Genomic DNA, 15,546 nt, shown 5'->3' on the forward strand with positions numbered 1-15,546 from the left:
ATTCACAGCACCACCTCGGAAAGCCAAGGGGCCAGGGCTGTTTTGGTGTTTTGGAGTTGCGCGGCTTTGTACCCGGAACACGGGGCAGGGGCTGTACGTGATGTCCCACGGCTGGTGGGCCAGGGGCCCTGTAACTAGTGTTGGGAGCATTCCTGCTGCGGATGCACGCATGATCCTACTAAGTAGATAAATAAAGACTATAAATAGATTCAAATCGGTTCAGGTCACATCCGACTGCCAATGAATTATGAAAAAGCTTTCACTTTTGAAATCCTTTTTCGAATAAAGGGTATGGATCCTGCATCTATCTGCTGGCCGTCAAGTTGGCTGATGTGCTTGGCATGCATGTGGGGAAAGGAGCGGAGCAGGGGAGTGGTGACAGTTTGTGGCAGGGACGGGATATACAGAGGGAAGAACAAACCTGTGGGTGCTGAGGAGAGACATAGGGGAGAGGCTGTGAGGTGGGGGCCCATATGGGGGAGGAGAGGGGACCACAGTCCTTCTTAGAAGGGCATGCAGGCCACTGGTGTGCCACGTGGCTCCACGGAGAGAGGAGACACACCTGCACACATGGGTGCCCTCCACAGACCATGGTGCATGGGGCCACAAGCCACCTGGAATGATGACCTGTCCCCGAGCCACATCCACACCAACTTTGTGGTGTGTCTCCTCGGAGCCCTGACACCTGTGGACCACTTCTTCCATTCCCAGCTTGGCCAATTAAAGGTTGATGGGTAGCAACTCTCACCACTTGCTGTCCTAATAGTCATAGGGCTCCTTTGCTTGGTGCTGAAATCTGAGGCTATGCATGAACCTGGCAAAGTGCTTGGGATCTCACAGTTTACCCAAAAGAAGGGAGCAGTAGAAGACACCCTGAAGAACCCCATTCCTAAGGCCAGGATGGGCACGTTTCTACTGCTTATCCCCTCTCCATAGGCCTACTTCCATGACCCCATTCAGTCCAAGGCATTAGAAAGGTTGAAGGTGGTCACAGGCGTCTACAGAAAGGGGAGACATGGAGACCACCCTGCAGTCCATGGGGTACACCCGCCTTCCAGAATGCGGAGCCTCCAAGGAAGGTGAAACCTGCAGTGCGGACCAACCTCCTTTACAGGATAATGCCTGTGTCTCCCCCAAACAAAGAACCATTGCCATGACAACCGCGGCATCCCACAACTCCACCACTATTCTGAGACACTAAGCCACGAGCTTTACTTTTAAACGAATTTGATAAAATTTGCCTGGAAAATGTTAACATTCCCTGACAAAAGTGGTGAGCACCAGAAGGAGGAACGTGTTCCAACAGCTGACACAAAGCTCCCGGGGACGGTCTCTGCTCAGAGGCAAGAGGACGCGATGGCCGGAGACACTTCTAACGGGAGCAAAACACGGAAAGGGACATGCGGGGTTCGGGCCAGAAGCGGACAGGGTCCCCAGCCCCTTGGCCAGCGGTTCGGGGCAGGTGGAAGACGCTGCCAGCATCTGGGGCTCTTCCAGAGAGACGCCAGGCACATCCGCCCGGGGCACTTCTCTTCTCCGGAGTCACTGCCAAGAACCTGACAGAGGGCAGTGCCTCCAGCCACCACCTGAACCAACCTCCTCGCTTTCTGTAAAGGAGAAAGCCCAACGCAGAGATGCTCTCAATTGCCCCCACCCTCTGCCGGTTCATGAGCAACTTCGCTGTTGTTCATCAGTATCTCACAGGATTAGGATGCTCCACGGTGACACCAGGGAGGAGACGGACTTGGGTTTGTTCCCAGGACAAGCGGCCTGAGCCAGCCTGCTCAGTGACAGGGGCCGGCCAGCCACTAGAGAGACGGCATGGCCTAGGGAGGGGGCGGGAGGCGAGGCTTCCATACAAAGCTTGCTTTTGGCACAACGAGGAACATATATACACCTGTATGTCTCGCTCAGCCTGCAGCAAGCTCTGCTGGGCAGTTCGCACCCGGGACGCAGCCATCCCCACATCTGGGTGGCAGCAATGACATTCTGAGACAATCCAACAAAGGCTGTGTGTAGAGGTGGGCCATCCCATCCTGGAGGCCACCCCAACGCCCTGACTGCCTCTTGGCCTGAGACACCTAGACGCTGACCAAGGCCCTCGCCACCCAGGCCTTGGAGGATCCCAGAAAGACTCAGCCCCCTCTGTGCCAGCTCCGGGGGCAAGAAGGAGGGTTGTCTACCTGCAAGCCATCCAGCCAGGTGAGCGGCTCAGAACCCCATGAGGTTCTAGCAGTTGGCACAAGCCTGGTCCCCAGGAGAAACCAGCAAATGCTGCGTGCCTGCCCCCCGCCACACAGTCTTGTCTTCTCTCTTCCTCAGCAATATTTTAATTCCTGTCACGCGCCCCAAAAGGAATACTGATAATTCATGACAAAAGGAGCAAAACGTGGTGTCTTTACACTGTTTCCCCTCCTGGAGCACATCCCCATCAAATCTGTCCTCCATGAGCTGGATGGACGAGGAGAGGCAGAGGCAGGACACCTGTGCCTGAACCCCGACCTCACACCGGCGAGCAGTACGTGACCTTGGCTCAGCTGCTGAGACTCCCGAGCTGAATTTCTATAGTAACCGCCTACCGTGTCCGCCAGCGTGTGTCACCCGCCCTTCGGTTCCCTCCTGCCACCTGCAGGATGGCCAGAACTGAAGCAAGGCCCCACTGCAAAGGGGAGGGTCCGGCTGCTTGCCAGGCTCGGGCGTGGTTCTGCACCTCCGGGTCACATGGTTTGCCCTGTTTTGTCTTTCCAGCTCTGCCTCGGAGGACCCCAAAGGACCCCCCCAAAGGCCTGGGGCTCTTCCCTGTGGTTCCCTTGGAGATGCCCCATCCTTGGTGGCCTCGCGGGTCCCAGCCGATGGCCTCAAGGACAGGAGCATACGTATATCGGAATCTACGTTTTGTGCCTGGACCCAGCTGGGGAGGACCTACACTCATCACCCCGTGAGCCCAGATGAGATAGATGGCTTCCTCTTCTTCTGCCTCATTTCTGCCACCCGCTGCTGCTTCATTAGCTCCCCGATGTGTCCCTTCTGGCTTGGCTAAAATCGGCAGCACTCGTGTGCACACATGTACGAATTCTCCTTCCTCTGACGAAAACCCTCCGAAAGTCTCTCCACGTATGCGTATTGGAAACCAGAATAGAAACCTTTTCTGCATTCCACTGAATTCCACCCTACAGAGTCTTCCAAGTCCTCAGCTCTGGTTATGAGGCTCAGACACTCAAACCCCGTGAAGAACTTCAGGTGGGGGAGGGGATGCTGGCTTCCCTCTGGGCTCAGCCCCAATCAAAAAAGAATCCCAAATTCAGCAGCGGCTCACGTCTGTAGGGCTGCTGGGACCCGGACAGACGCTGGGCTGGCCCAAGATCACATAGGAGATTGGAACGCAGGGTCCTTCTGGCACTTGGTGAAATGTTTTTTTGTTTTGTTTTGTTTTTTTGTTTTTTGGGGGGTTTTTTGTTTTTTTGTTTTTTTGTTTCTTTTTTTTCGAGGTTCTACGAGCCGGCTGCCTTTGCAAGTTAACGAAAATTAAGATTTCTACCACTATTCCTGGACACTGCTACTGTGGCTCTACGCAACAAAGACCAGAAATTCTGGGGTGAGTGACTTTCTCAGGCTCCCTGAGCAAATGGGGTCCTGAACAGGACTCCAGGGTCCAGGGGAGGGACCTCCCTCCTGGCGTCATGACGCTGGCCGAATCCAGGCCCTGTGTGGGGTCCTTCGACGGTACCAAGCCTGGTGGGTCAGAGACACTGCTGCGGAAGGTCATAGGTGGCAGGCTCATAGCTGAGCCCAAAGGCATCCCAGCACCATCGCCGTAATGTAAAGGACCCTTCTGGCATCCGAGAGTAGCCAGATGTTTGGGATGCTGCCGCCCACCGGAGTTTCACCGCGGGGCAGCCCATCTGCTCTATTCCTCATTAGTAAGTATTCACCACACAGCCCTCCAACAAAATTTAAGGCCCCAGAGCTGAGTGCACCGGGTGCCAAGGACGGGGGACCCCAGAACCTGGTATCTGGAGCTCCCCATCCAGCCCAGGGGATAAAATCTGCACCCCCATTTCTGTGAAATGAGCCTCTACTCTGATTGACAAAAGGTGCGTCCAGCAAATGGGTGTCAGGGCCCGGGGACAACTGCAGGTACCATGGGGGTGGGGGTGGGGGGAACTAGTGGACAAACTGCAAGGGTCTCTAAGGAAAGGTGGGGAGATGGGCAAAGCTGCTCTGGGAAGGGGGCAGCTTAAACACAAGATGGGTGAGCAGGTGGGACCGCGGCTGTCTGGCCCGCACGGAAGGGGCTGGAAAAAGAGAAGGCTGGCTGGACTGGTAAGTGGGGGCCCCAGAGGACCAGGGGCTTCTGTGGGCTCCACACTGGTCACCCGACATGGACATGGTCTCAGAGTGGCCCAGGGGCACACACCTGGGTGAACAGGGACCATTCTGCTCTGGGTTTGGTTCTTTGCCCCCACGAGGTGGGAGGAACCGCCTAGGAAAAGCCCCTGCCTGCCCCTCTGGTGCATGGACTTCCCGCCCACCCAGCATGGGGACTCGATGACAGGCACCTGGCTCAGCAGCATGCTTCCCAGCACTGTTCTCACTCAGGCAGGTGCAGGATCCACAGGGGCAGCCTGGGTTTCCGGGGGATCTGGGAGGAAATGCTGGACTCTATCACATTGAGTCCATCACCCCTAGAAAACGACGACTCCTGAAAACACCTTCAGAGTCTATTGCTTTCACCGAGAAGACTGGGGCTGGGGGCACATCTTACAGACAGCAGCTAACGTCCACGGAGTGGACTGTCCTCTCCTGAGGAGGCCCCACCAGGCTCTCTGTCCAGAGCGGGGAGGTGGAAGGCGAGGAGAGTTCCAGAACTCTAGACCTTCAGCTCTACTGGGTCCTTTGTAAAAAATGCACCGAATTCCTCATGGCGAAGTAGAAGTTTAAAACCTCACACCAAACCCCTCACCCCCAGAGGGACATACCAAGGACCGGAGTTCAGGGACATGTCAGGGGCATGCAGGAGGGCGAGGAGGGGGAGGAAAGGCAAGCTCCAGTGCACATGGAAGAAGGGGCAGCTTCCATGGGCAGGTGGGAAGCCCAGGGGACAGGCCTGTGCAGGGGAGCCAGGGGAGCCCTCCTATTCACATCCTACAAGCAGCGGATTGCTCTCCTCTCGGAGCATAGGGACGCTGGTTTTCCTGGATGAAACAGCTCCGAGATAAAGACCACTGTGGCCGTGGCCCAGGGCTGCCCTCTTCAGAGGGTCCCGGTGCCACTGCTGTGGACTCAGATGGGAGCCGGAGATGGAGCATCAACGGGATGCAGAACAAGGCTGGGGCGACCGAGGTCGTCAGTGCGGATGTGGGTTTGGGCAGGTGGGCAGACCCCGGAACCTGCTGATGAAGTCAGCCGAGGGCGCTGGGGTGGACTGCGGACAGACACCCCCCAGGGCCTCGTACATGGTGGCGTGGTTCATCCACGGAAGGGCCTCCTCTGGGCTGGGGGCCGATGGCCCAGTTCTGGGGAGCACGGGAGGGGAGCTGCCTGTCTGACCCCCACGAGGCGGAAGTGCAAACAGGTGGGGGAAGCCCACTCTGACCGCTCCGACAGGGACGGGAGACCTGGGGGGGACGGGCTGTTGGAGGCCTCGCGAGGACCTAGGAACTCGGGCAGCTGGTGGTGCACAGGGTTAAGGACGGCATCACACACAGCAAGGGTGGCTCTGAAGCTAGGGGCCTGGGTCCAAACCCCAGCCCTGTTACTGCCCTCTGACCCGACGTGTGACATGTGCCAGGGCTCTGGAAACCTCATTCGCCTCATCTGTAAACAGGGGACAGTGACCGTGCCACCCTCCTCTGGGGCTGGCACCGTGGGCCCGTAAGAGGCACGAGTGCAACATGGGCACGAACGGGCCCTGAACTGCATTAGCTGTTTTTGTTGTCTGGATCAAGATAGCCTGTTGCCTCCTCCTCCAGGAAGCCATCCAGACTCTTGGTCCATTGGGATTTGGGATCCCCATAACTTGGACTTCTGCCTCACCCCATCCGTCTCACAGTCACAGACCTTCTCCATCAGCAGGGAGCCAATGGCTGCAAGTCCAGCTCCTCAGCTAGGACAGTGTCCTGTCCCCGCTCACCCCAGGGCCTCCATCAGGAGTGTAGTCCGGGCAGGAGGAGAATGACATGGTGTGGTAAAAAGCTGAATCCAAGCCAAGAGGCCAAGGGGGCGGGAAGGGGGGCAGGAGGAGGGCTGCAGGAGGCAGGACGGAGCCACAAGGCCAGGGAACCCGGGACACACCTCACCTCCCCCTGGGACACATAGCAGCGGCACAGTTGCAGGTGGAGGATACAGTGGGCAACCGGAACCGCCTGGACGTGGGCTGAGGCGTGAGCCTGGGTGGTGTGGTAAGGTCAGAGGGAGGACCGGGGGCCCCGAGAGGACAAGCAGGGCAGGTGCAGGACAGCGGGCACAGCGAGCAGAAGGGAGCCCACACCTGTCTTGGTGCACGGCTGGACCATGGTGGTCCTCATCACAGGCTAGGGCCCCGGCAGGAGTCAAAGGCACACGAGGCCAGAGGCGAGCAATCAGAAGCAAAACTCGGAGCCAGAGCCCTTGTATCGTGCCCAGTGAGTACTGGGGAGCCAGGGAGGGGCCTCCCACCTATGGCCAGGCACACCCCAGTTCCTACAGGAGGCCGCAGGGGCTCGTCAGGTCCGCAAGACGTTCACTCAGATGCAAGGCCTGTTTACCTTTGCGCGTGAGCTCTTCCAAGGGACTCCCATGCACAAACACTTCCGTGTGGCTTTCATACCTGCTGGATGTGGTGGGAGCAGAACCACCACCCAAACGGGAGAAAACATGCTTTGCATTTTCTCCAGAACTTTGTCCGGAGGCCTCCCCACTTCGGAAAACCTGGCTGCTGATGGCGGAGCACACTTCGTGCCGCAGCTGCCGGAGGGGCTCTCGGATTTGACGGGACCCAGCAGGACGCAGTGTGTCCTCCAGGCAGGACACCTGCTCACACTCACGGGAGCACAGACCACGGCATCACCCATTCTGCTCTCCCCACCACCCCGCTCCTTTACGGGATGACGAGGGGTGTCATGCCGATCTTTACAGACGATGTGGGCATGTGTTAGATCCCATGATCTACAAATTTCACACGACACTACATGCTATTTTGTATCAAAAGAGCTGGGGGTCTGATGTGGTCGGAGGTCAGTGGACAAGGACATGCTCACACTGAAAGGGATTCTTCAGTGCCTATGTGGCTGAGGATCTGGGACAGACAGTGGGTCTCTGGGGCTTCCACCGTGCTGCTGGGGACAGAGTGGGGTAGGGCTCTTCCCTAGGGGCTCAAGCTGCCCCAAAACAGGAGGCAAAGAACCAGGAGAGGCTCAGGTTTGGGGAACGGTTCCACCCAGAGGATGGAAGGAGCAGACATGTGGGCAGGTGGGAGGATTTGCTGGGCATCTCTCATAGGACCCACTCTCCAGCAGCCACATGTGTCCACTGCATGCGGGACAGCGGGGCCAGGGCCTCTGTGGGCCCATCGCCAGCCCTAGCCTCCCTCGGGCACCATTCAGAGGCCCACAGCATGCCTGAGTGGGCCAAGAGGCTGCAGGGGGGCGGATGCCGGTGAACTCCAAGACAGAACACGGGAAAGGAAGACAGGACATGTGGAAACATGCAGGCCTGGGAGGTCAAGGCTTCGTGCCCCTGCCACAGCTCTTAGGACAAAGACTAGTGTCCCTGGGAGGGCACAGAACACAGCATTTGGAATGGGCCAGAGACCTCGGGGGATTCCCACGTCCACCTCCCTGGACAGCGGTGCCAGAAGACGGCCGCACGAGAAACCCCATCCCAACAGAACGCATGTGCAACTTGTGGCTGTCCCAAACAGGGTGTCACCTTAGCTCATGTCCCGGCAGGTCCACTCTGGGTTTGGATCTGGGGATAAAAGTGCTACAGCGATAGGTACACAGAAGGCGGTGGGGGGGGGGGGGAGCGGGGGGGAGGTGCAGGGGGTACCACAGCAACAAGCACTCCACCAGCAGGCAGGAAAAGAGGGACGGGGATGAGCCCAGAGCAGGACGGACGCAGCCCACAGCTCCCGCGCAGGGAGGGCGTCCCGCTCGCGCAGGCGGGGACCTCGGAGCACAGCCCGCACATACTGCACGGCGCCTGCAGCCCGGCGGAGGCCAGAGACACGGGAACAGAGTCACCATGACGGGTGACGGCAGTGGGCTGCTCACATCCGCTCTGGCTGCAGTCCGCTGGGGCTTTATCATGTCTCCCTCCCCTGCAGCTTGCTCTGGGGATCCAGACAGCAGCTGTGTGATTGCCACCCCATATTCTAGCAAAAGCACCAGCCTGGCTTTCCTTGACCAGGCACCTCTTTAATGGCTCGTAAAGGGGAGACTCGGCACTGCCGACCCCAGCTGATCCGATCTGATGAAAAAGCTGGGAATGGGGGGGGGGTTCCCCAGGACCTGCTGGCCCCACATGAAAACACACAGGGTCCCCCGTGTCTCATGGTAAGTGGCACCTTTTACAGTCAAAATGCCAGGAAAACGGAATGCTGCTTTCAAATCAGATCTGGTTTATTTCACAGCAGGTGAGATCTACCGAACAGGTTATTTAAAAGAAAAAAAAAAATAAGAATCGCCGCTCAAGATCAGCATGGGTCTTACTTACCTCCTCTCTCTCGCACACCGCCCCCCACCCACACACAAATATTACATTCAGAAATCTGTTTGAAAACACCACCCCCTATCCATCATCTGTACATACCGGACGCGCAATTATACGGGCACGCGGTCTCGAAACCTAGCAACGGTAACCACGTCGTCCTGAGTCGGCTACCCAGACACCCAGACTCACACATCAGCTCAATGTGCTTCATCTCGAAACACAAAACCCCCTCGCTCCTCTCTCCATAGCTGCGGAAGGACAAGATGTATGAAAACAAACCTTGTTCAGCTGAAGAAGAACAACCCATGCCATTCAGCGCATCTGACAGTGCATCTCCCCACCAAGCCGGGCAAAACACAAAAATAACAAACACTGGAAAAAATGGGTTATGCCAGTGCAAAGCTTATCAGCTTGCAACATGCTTAATGATTGCACGACTGTTTCGGACACAAGCTCCCCAGCCTCCCCGGCAGCCTTGCTACGGGGACCTCCGTCCTACAGAAGCCATCGCGAACGCCCCATGGCAAAGCCTGGAAGACCCCGTGGGCTCGTGGGCTCGGCCACAGCTAAACCCTGCAGGACAGCAAGCGGGGATTAACGTCGGTGCTGGCGGTGGCTTTTAAACCATCGCTTTCTCCGAGCTGGCAGATAAAATCACCAAATGGAAATCACATTTAATTTTTTAAAGAGGAAGGGAGTTCAGGAAAAAAAAAAAAGAAAGAAAGAAAGAGCCACAGCATCACAGTAGCAGCATGCACGCCGGCCGGTTGTGAGCAGAACGTTTCACGACAAGATGTAATCTCCCTTTTAAAGGGATAGACTTGCATCCACACGGCACGCTGGATCCATTTCCTGATGCTGCAGACCTCGGAATACCCGTTAATCACCTTACTGCTTTTCAACATGATTCCTGTCTTCCCCGAGAGCCACATTGGAGCATCCTAAGTGCCCTGACTTCTTGGTGGTGTGCTTCTGTGTCCGGAAAATAAAGGACCTGTCGCTCTGAGTCGGGCTGGGGGGGGGGGGGGGTCCTGCTATTTGATGGTTTAAAGGAGCTTTTGAGAAAGGCATCGCCGACTAGGTAAGTCAGGAAAATGTTTTGTGCTGCAGTTTGCTCGCTCTGAAGCATCGACACCGACCCCACATCCCCCCACTCCCAGCCTGGAATTTTGGGGATCCTTCCACCATATTTATATTCAGAAATGCAGACAAAGGGGAGTCTTACCCTCAGTTCTTCTGTCTGAAGTCCTGACCTGTGAGGCTTGTTCTCCAAAAGGGTGTCCCAGCCCCACTAAGTGTCTAAAAAACAAAACTCTGCGGCCTGGTCCTGATGCCTGGGAGGCAAGGGTCACCAGCCTCGAGTTCAGGACACACGTCCCCATCTCCCACATTTCTCCAATGCTATTGGAGAGCAGTAAGTCAAGATTTAATGCAGATCATAAAATAGAAACAGCCCCATCCCAGCCCCTCCAGCACCCTTGCCACGGTTCTGGAGGTGGACAGGAACAGACAAAGGACACATGGGGACAAGTTGAAGCCCTCCAGCAATCACACTGGACACCTACCACCCAAGAGTCCAGAGCAGATGGGAGAGTGGCCTTGATCTGGACAGATTGTGACAGCACCCTCACAGGTCTAGAGGATGAGGGTCAGGGAGCTGAGCCACAGGAGCTGGAATTGGAGAGCCATGTGGCCACGGAGCCTCACCAACAGCACCTGAGACACCTTCACTCTAACACGGCTCCAGAACTAGCTAGTGGAAAGGCTGAGAACACTGCCCCAGTGCAACCCACTGCCCATGCATCCTCTCCCCATGCCCCCGTGAGCTCTGTGCCCCCAGACTCGGAGCATGTTCGAGAGGGATAAGACATCACTACTCAGGCAAACACGTCCAATCCAGGGGCCCATCTGCCCATAACATGTGCTCTGCTCCTTGACAACTATGACCAGGTGTGGGGAAAGCAGGTTGTTGTTTCAAGAAGAGAGGGGGAGAGGAGGAGCTTGGAGTGGGAACACAGGCAGTTCGTGTGCTCATTCAACCAACAGGCATTTACTGAGGGCCTACTATGTGCGGGCACTACGGGGAAGGCAGACACCACCTGTCTTTGCAGAGATGACAGCCTCAGGAAGACAATCCTATGGCAACGTGAGTGTCCACAGTAGTGGTTGACGTGAACCCAAAAACACATGCCTGGATCCTAATCCCTGGATCAATTTAGGAATCCCAAGATGAGAGCATCCTGGATTTAGGGTAGGCGCTAAATACAAAGATGTGCATCCTTATCAGAGAAAGCAGAAGGCATCTGAGAATGGACGCAGAGAGCAGGCTATGCAGCCACGGCAGGGACAGGAGCCACACCAACAACCCCAGGCCACCATCAGAACCGGCGAGAGGCCATGATGGACCAACCCTGCCAACACCTCGCCTCTGCACATCTGACTTCCAGAATGGTGGCAGGATAAATCTTGCTTGTTTCGTGCCGCCTAGCTAGTGGCATCTCTCTACAGCAGCCCCAGGACACTAGCCGTGGCGTATCCTCACATTCTGAACCAGCCCGCTGGAGGTGAGGGGTTCTGAGAAGCAGAGATGGGGCTGGTACTTGGATGCCCAGCCTCAGAATGCGGGAAGGACATACAACGGTGGCCACAGATGCCACCCCAGGCTCCCAGGTCAGGGTCCCTCGGGGGTGGCCCTGGGTGTCTGTGCTCTAGGAAGTTTGGCACATGCTGCTGGGCAATGGGGAGGTTTGAGTGGACAACTCAGAGTCAGGAACAGGAATGGGGTCCCAAGCTCTGTCTTGGGGATCGACTGCCAGCAGCCCAGAATGAGCACCGGGGGACAGGTGAGGGTAGAAAAGCAGCCAAGGTGGCCGGGGGCCAGGACATGGGGAAACGGGTGGATGAAACAATCCAAGAGGAAAAGTGAAGGGAAGAGTGTACCCTTCTGAAGTCATGTGCCTTCTCCTGAAGGAGGCAACTGATCAGTAGCCTGTCCTGTCTGAGAGGGGCCACAGGGTCTGCAGGGGACTTTTGCTCTGGAACCCGGGGCAGGGCAACAAGGAGGGCATCGCCCCTGTGGTCCACACCTCCTAATGCGCCAGGCCTCGGATGCATGAAGGTCTCTCAATTCCAAAATTGGCACAGGGCCTGCACAGGAGAAGGTGCTCGATGAACAGTTGTCCTGAAAAGTGCTTATGGAGGGTGACAGCCCTGGCACCTGGTACCAGCTAGTTCAGGCAGCCCAAGGGCCTCTCTCAGGAGGTTCCAGCACATCAGACTGTGTTAAACCACAGAGCGAAGGAAAAGGATGTTCCCTCCGGTAGCCAGCAGCAGACGGCTTTGCTCAGGACGCGTGACTTCTCCAGATGGGAAGCACCGGAGCACCTCTGCTGGAGTCCTGGGCTGACAACGTCTCAGGTATCCGAGCCAGGACTTCCCCAGGGCGACCTCAGAGAGGGGACTCTGTACCCCATGTGTCCTCTTCCTTCCTGCTCTGGGTACCCCCCACGAGAGCCACACAGAGACGGCATCCTTGATCTGCAAGCTCCCTCCATGATCCTGGGGTGCAGGGGTGCAGCCAGGGGATGGCGTGAGGTGGTGGAGTGGAGTGTGGACATCAAGGAAGAGTCAGGATGTGGGGTGGACACCATCCTTAGGCGGGAGATCACCTGGGCTGAGGGTGAGGCCATGGGCCTTCAGGAACTCCGTCTAAAAGGGAACGCCCCCTGAATGAGGACGAGCAGCTGGCATGCCCCCTGCTGTAAGCCTTCTCAGGCACGGCGTGGGGGGCTGGCCCTCCTAGACTCTACCACACAGGGCATCCATCCTCCTGCATGGGATCCGCCCTCCTGCACAGGATCTGCTCTCCTGCACAGGATCACCATCATACACAGGACCCACCCTCCTGCATGGGATCCTCCCCTCCTGCACAGGATCCACTGTCATGCACAAGATCTACCCTCCTGCATGGAATCACCATCATATACAAGATCTACCCTCCTCACGGCACAGGGTGCTGTCCCTCCTAGACTCCACCACAGATGCAGAAGGGCATCTGTCCTTCTGCACGGGATCCACTCCCCTGCATGGGATCCACTCTCCTGCATAGGATCCACCCTCATGTACGGGATCTACCCTCCTGTCCAGCGCCGAGTGCCCAGGCTCCCCACCATACATGGCATCTGCCCTCCTGCCCAGGATGCGCCCTCCTGCCCAGTATGCACCCTCCTGCATGGGATCCTCCCCTCCTACACAGGATCTACTTTCATGCACAAGATCTACCTTCATGCACGGGATCTGCCCTCCTACATGGGATCCACCCTTGTGCACAGGATCCACTCTCCTCACGGCCCGGGGTGCCATCCTGCCCAGGCTCCCCACCACACATATGATATCTGCTCCCCTCCAGGAACGAGGGCAGATGCAGGTAACGGTGACCACAGGGCAAAGGTTCAGTGAGCACAGGGCTGAACAGGGGTTTTATGCTGGACTGACAGCTCCAGTGCATCAGTGCACCGAGGGATAACTCTGCCCACAAAGGACCCAGAGGCTCCGTGCGCCCTGGTGCCAATTTGCTAGTTCAGCCAGACCCTTCATCAGAAGACTCACAGGAAAGGAGAGGTCTCTTTTTTCCCTTCCTGGGAGATGCTGAAGGGAACCTGCAGGAAGCACAGATTTCCGTACCATCCCTGCCCTGGGGAGCACACAGTGGAAAGCCCATGGTGTAGGTAACAAGAGGTGCTGACTCCTGCCTCGGTTCATCGTAAAAGCAGGCCCTGTGTCTTCACGGAGCTCCCAGTAGGCTTGCAAAGGTACAGAGCCAAAGGTGTCAGGCCTTGTCCCCATGCCAAGAGACATGGAAGCTGCACCAGCCACGTGTCAGCAGGGGCTGCCCTTTGTAGTTTAAATAAACCACGGGCCAGGATGGGTGAGTCGTGATGAAAACCTATTCACCCTACAGACAGGCACTCCTTTCGTAATAAGAAAAACAAGTGGCTCAACTAGTATGGAGCTGTCTGCATCCCTTACAGGGAAGCTCGGTACATCTCCAAATGGAGGAGACAGGAATCTCCCTCCTCTTTGTTTTAAAATCAACTTGGTACCTCAAGGCACTTGGCAGTTAGCAAGGACGACAGCGCAGTGGCTGGTGCTCATACTGGTAGTGGGGCAGGGAGGGTCCCAGGGGTCTCTCGGCCCCCTTCCCGGAGCCAGGGCAGGGTGCGGCCCCATCAAGGCCAGCGCTCAGAGCAGTCAGGAGGGCAACCCCGGGCTTGCTGCCCCCACAACCAGCTCCCCTCAGGAGGCGCTGCGGTGGTGGGTGGGGCCTGCACATGCTCCCTGCCCCTCCTGGGCGGCGTGCCCTGCTCTAGATTCCACTTCCCAGCACAGCAGCCGATCCCCTCAGACCTCAAGCTAACCCCATCCCACTGTGCTACTCTGTTGTGCTGGGGATATGGCAGGAAGGGAGCTGCTGGCACCCCATGGGCTCAGCCCATTCCCTAAATTGCGTGGCGGACACGAAGTCAGCAATCTTTAGGACGTGCTCACAGAGGTGCTGATGCAGCCTAGCTGGAGGCCCAGGTCTCAGAGCAATGCAGCCCTTTGCCTGGTTCACAGGAGGGACCCGTGTTGGCATCAGACGCGGCCCCCGGGAGGCCCTGATGTACTGCACAGGGTGCTGGATGACGCAAGCAAAGCATCTGCCTCCGCATCCTTGCACAATTCTCAGACCCAAGGAGGGTACCAGCCATACACTGAACATGGTAAAGACTCGATAAAGACTTGACAACCAGACAGGTAGTTTCCCTCACCCCCAACACCAAACACGGGGTGAGGGCCACAAGCAGTAAGACACAGATGCCATCCAGCCACCTTTCCAGGTGCATTCGAGCCTGCCGCCCACCCCATCAACGGATTGGCACCGACTTCGAAAGCTCACCACTGCTGGTCCACTGGGACTGCTCCCCGCTGCAGGTCCTGTGCAGGCCCGGGGCCGGAGGAAACAGGCCAGCGGGCTCTTCGGAGATGCAAGACTGGGCCCAGCCGCCCGCAGGGCGATGGGACAGAGGAGGAGCCCCAGACACGGTCCTCCTGGATGGCATAAGGGGTACTAGAAAGGGGAATGGTCATGAGCGCCACTGCGGGGGCAGAGGAATGGCCTCAGAGCCGGAGGTCAGGGGTCCCACCGGGTCTCTGCTCTGCCTCACATGGCCACCTCTTAGTTTAAATGAGAGTGTGTACTGTACAGAATCTTCCAACAGACCCGCCTAGGCTAGCCGCAGATTCGTCCCACACACCAGGTGGACGACAGTGACCGACACGCACCGCGTGCCATGAGTCACGGACACATGAGCACGAAGATGGAAACGCGGCTAGGACCACGCTTCCGTGAGGTTCTGTTAAACACGGGCCCCGGGCCAGTCTCGTGAGGATGCGAGGAGGCGGGGAGCGTCCGCCCACCCGACGGAGCCCTGCGTCCCCGAGCCCACTCACCAATGTCCGTCTCCTTGTGGTTCTTGATGTACTCCGCCAGTTCGAAGTTGCCGGCTATGATCGCCACCTGCAAGAGCGGACACGGCGTTAAGGTGGCAGCCACACGGCACGGCCGTTCGCACCCGTCCACACCCCCGATGGCCTCGCCGCAGCAGGGCACACTCACGGCCCCCTGGTTTTGAAGCAAGAGATGTTCGGTTTTATTCAGATATAAGGGACACACGACGCTGTGTGAGTTTCAAGTGCACGACATTAACGACTCAACATACAAAGAAGGCGGGAAGATCGCCGTGAGGTTACGCAACACGTCACCTCTTGTAGATACAAGAACCTTCTTTCCCTGTGATGACAACGTTTGGGATC

The 15,546-nt window shown here is 57.3% G+C and overlaps 1 protein-coding gene across 4 annotated transcripts in view; it reads right to left on the minus strand.

Moving 5' to 3' along the window:
• SHANK2 (SH3 and multiple ankyrin repeat domains 2) overlaps window positions 1-15,546 on the minus strand; it is a 509,914-nt gene that overhangs the window by 317,044 nt on the left and 177,324 nt on the right. For all 4 annotated transcript variants that reach the window (XM_077862790.1, XM_077862788.1, XM_077862792.1 and 1 more), the window contains exon 11: window positions 15,184-15,250. In XM_077862790.1, coding sequence (XP_077718916.1) covers window positions 15,184-15,250 — 67 coding nt within the window. The remainder of the gene's footprint in view (window positions 1-15,183; window positions 15,251-15,546) is intronic.

This window comes from Canis aureus, chromosome 21 (genome assembly GCF_053574225.1).
Source record: "Canis aureus isolate CA01 chromosome 21, VMU_Caureus_v.1.0, whole genome shotgun sequence".
Taxonomy (NCBI): domain Eukaryota; kingdom Metazoa; phylum Chordata; class Mammalia; order Carnivora; family Canidae; genus Canis; species Canis aureus.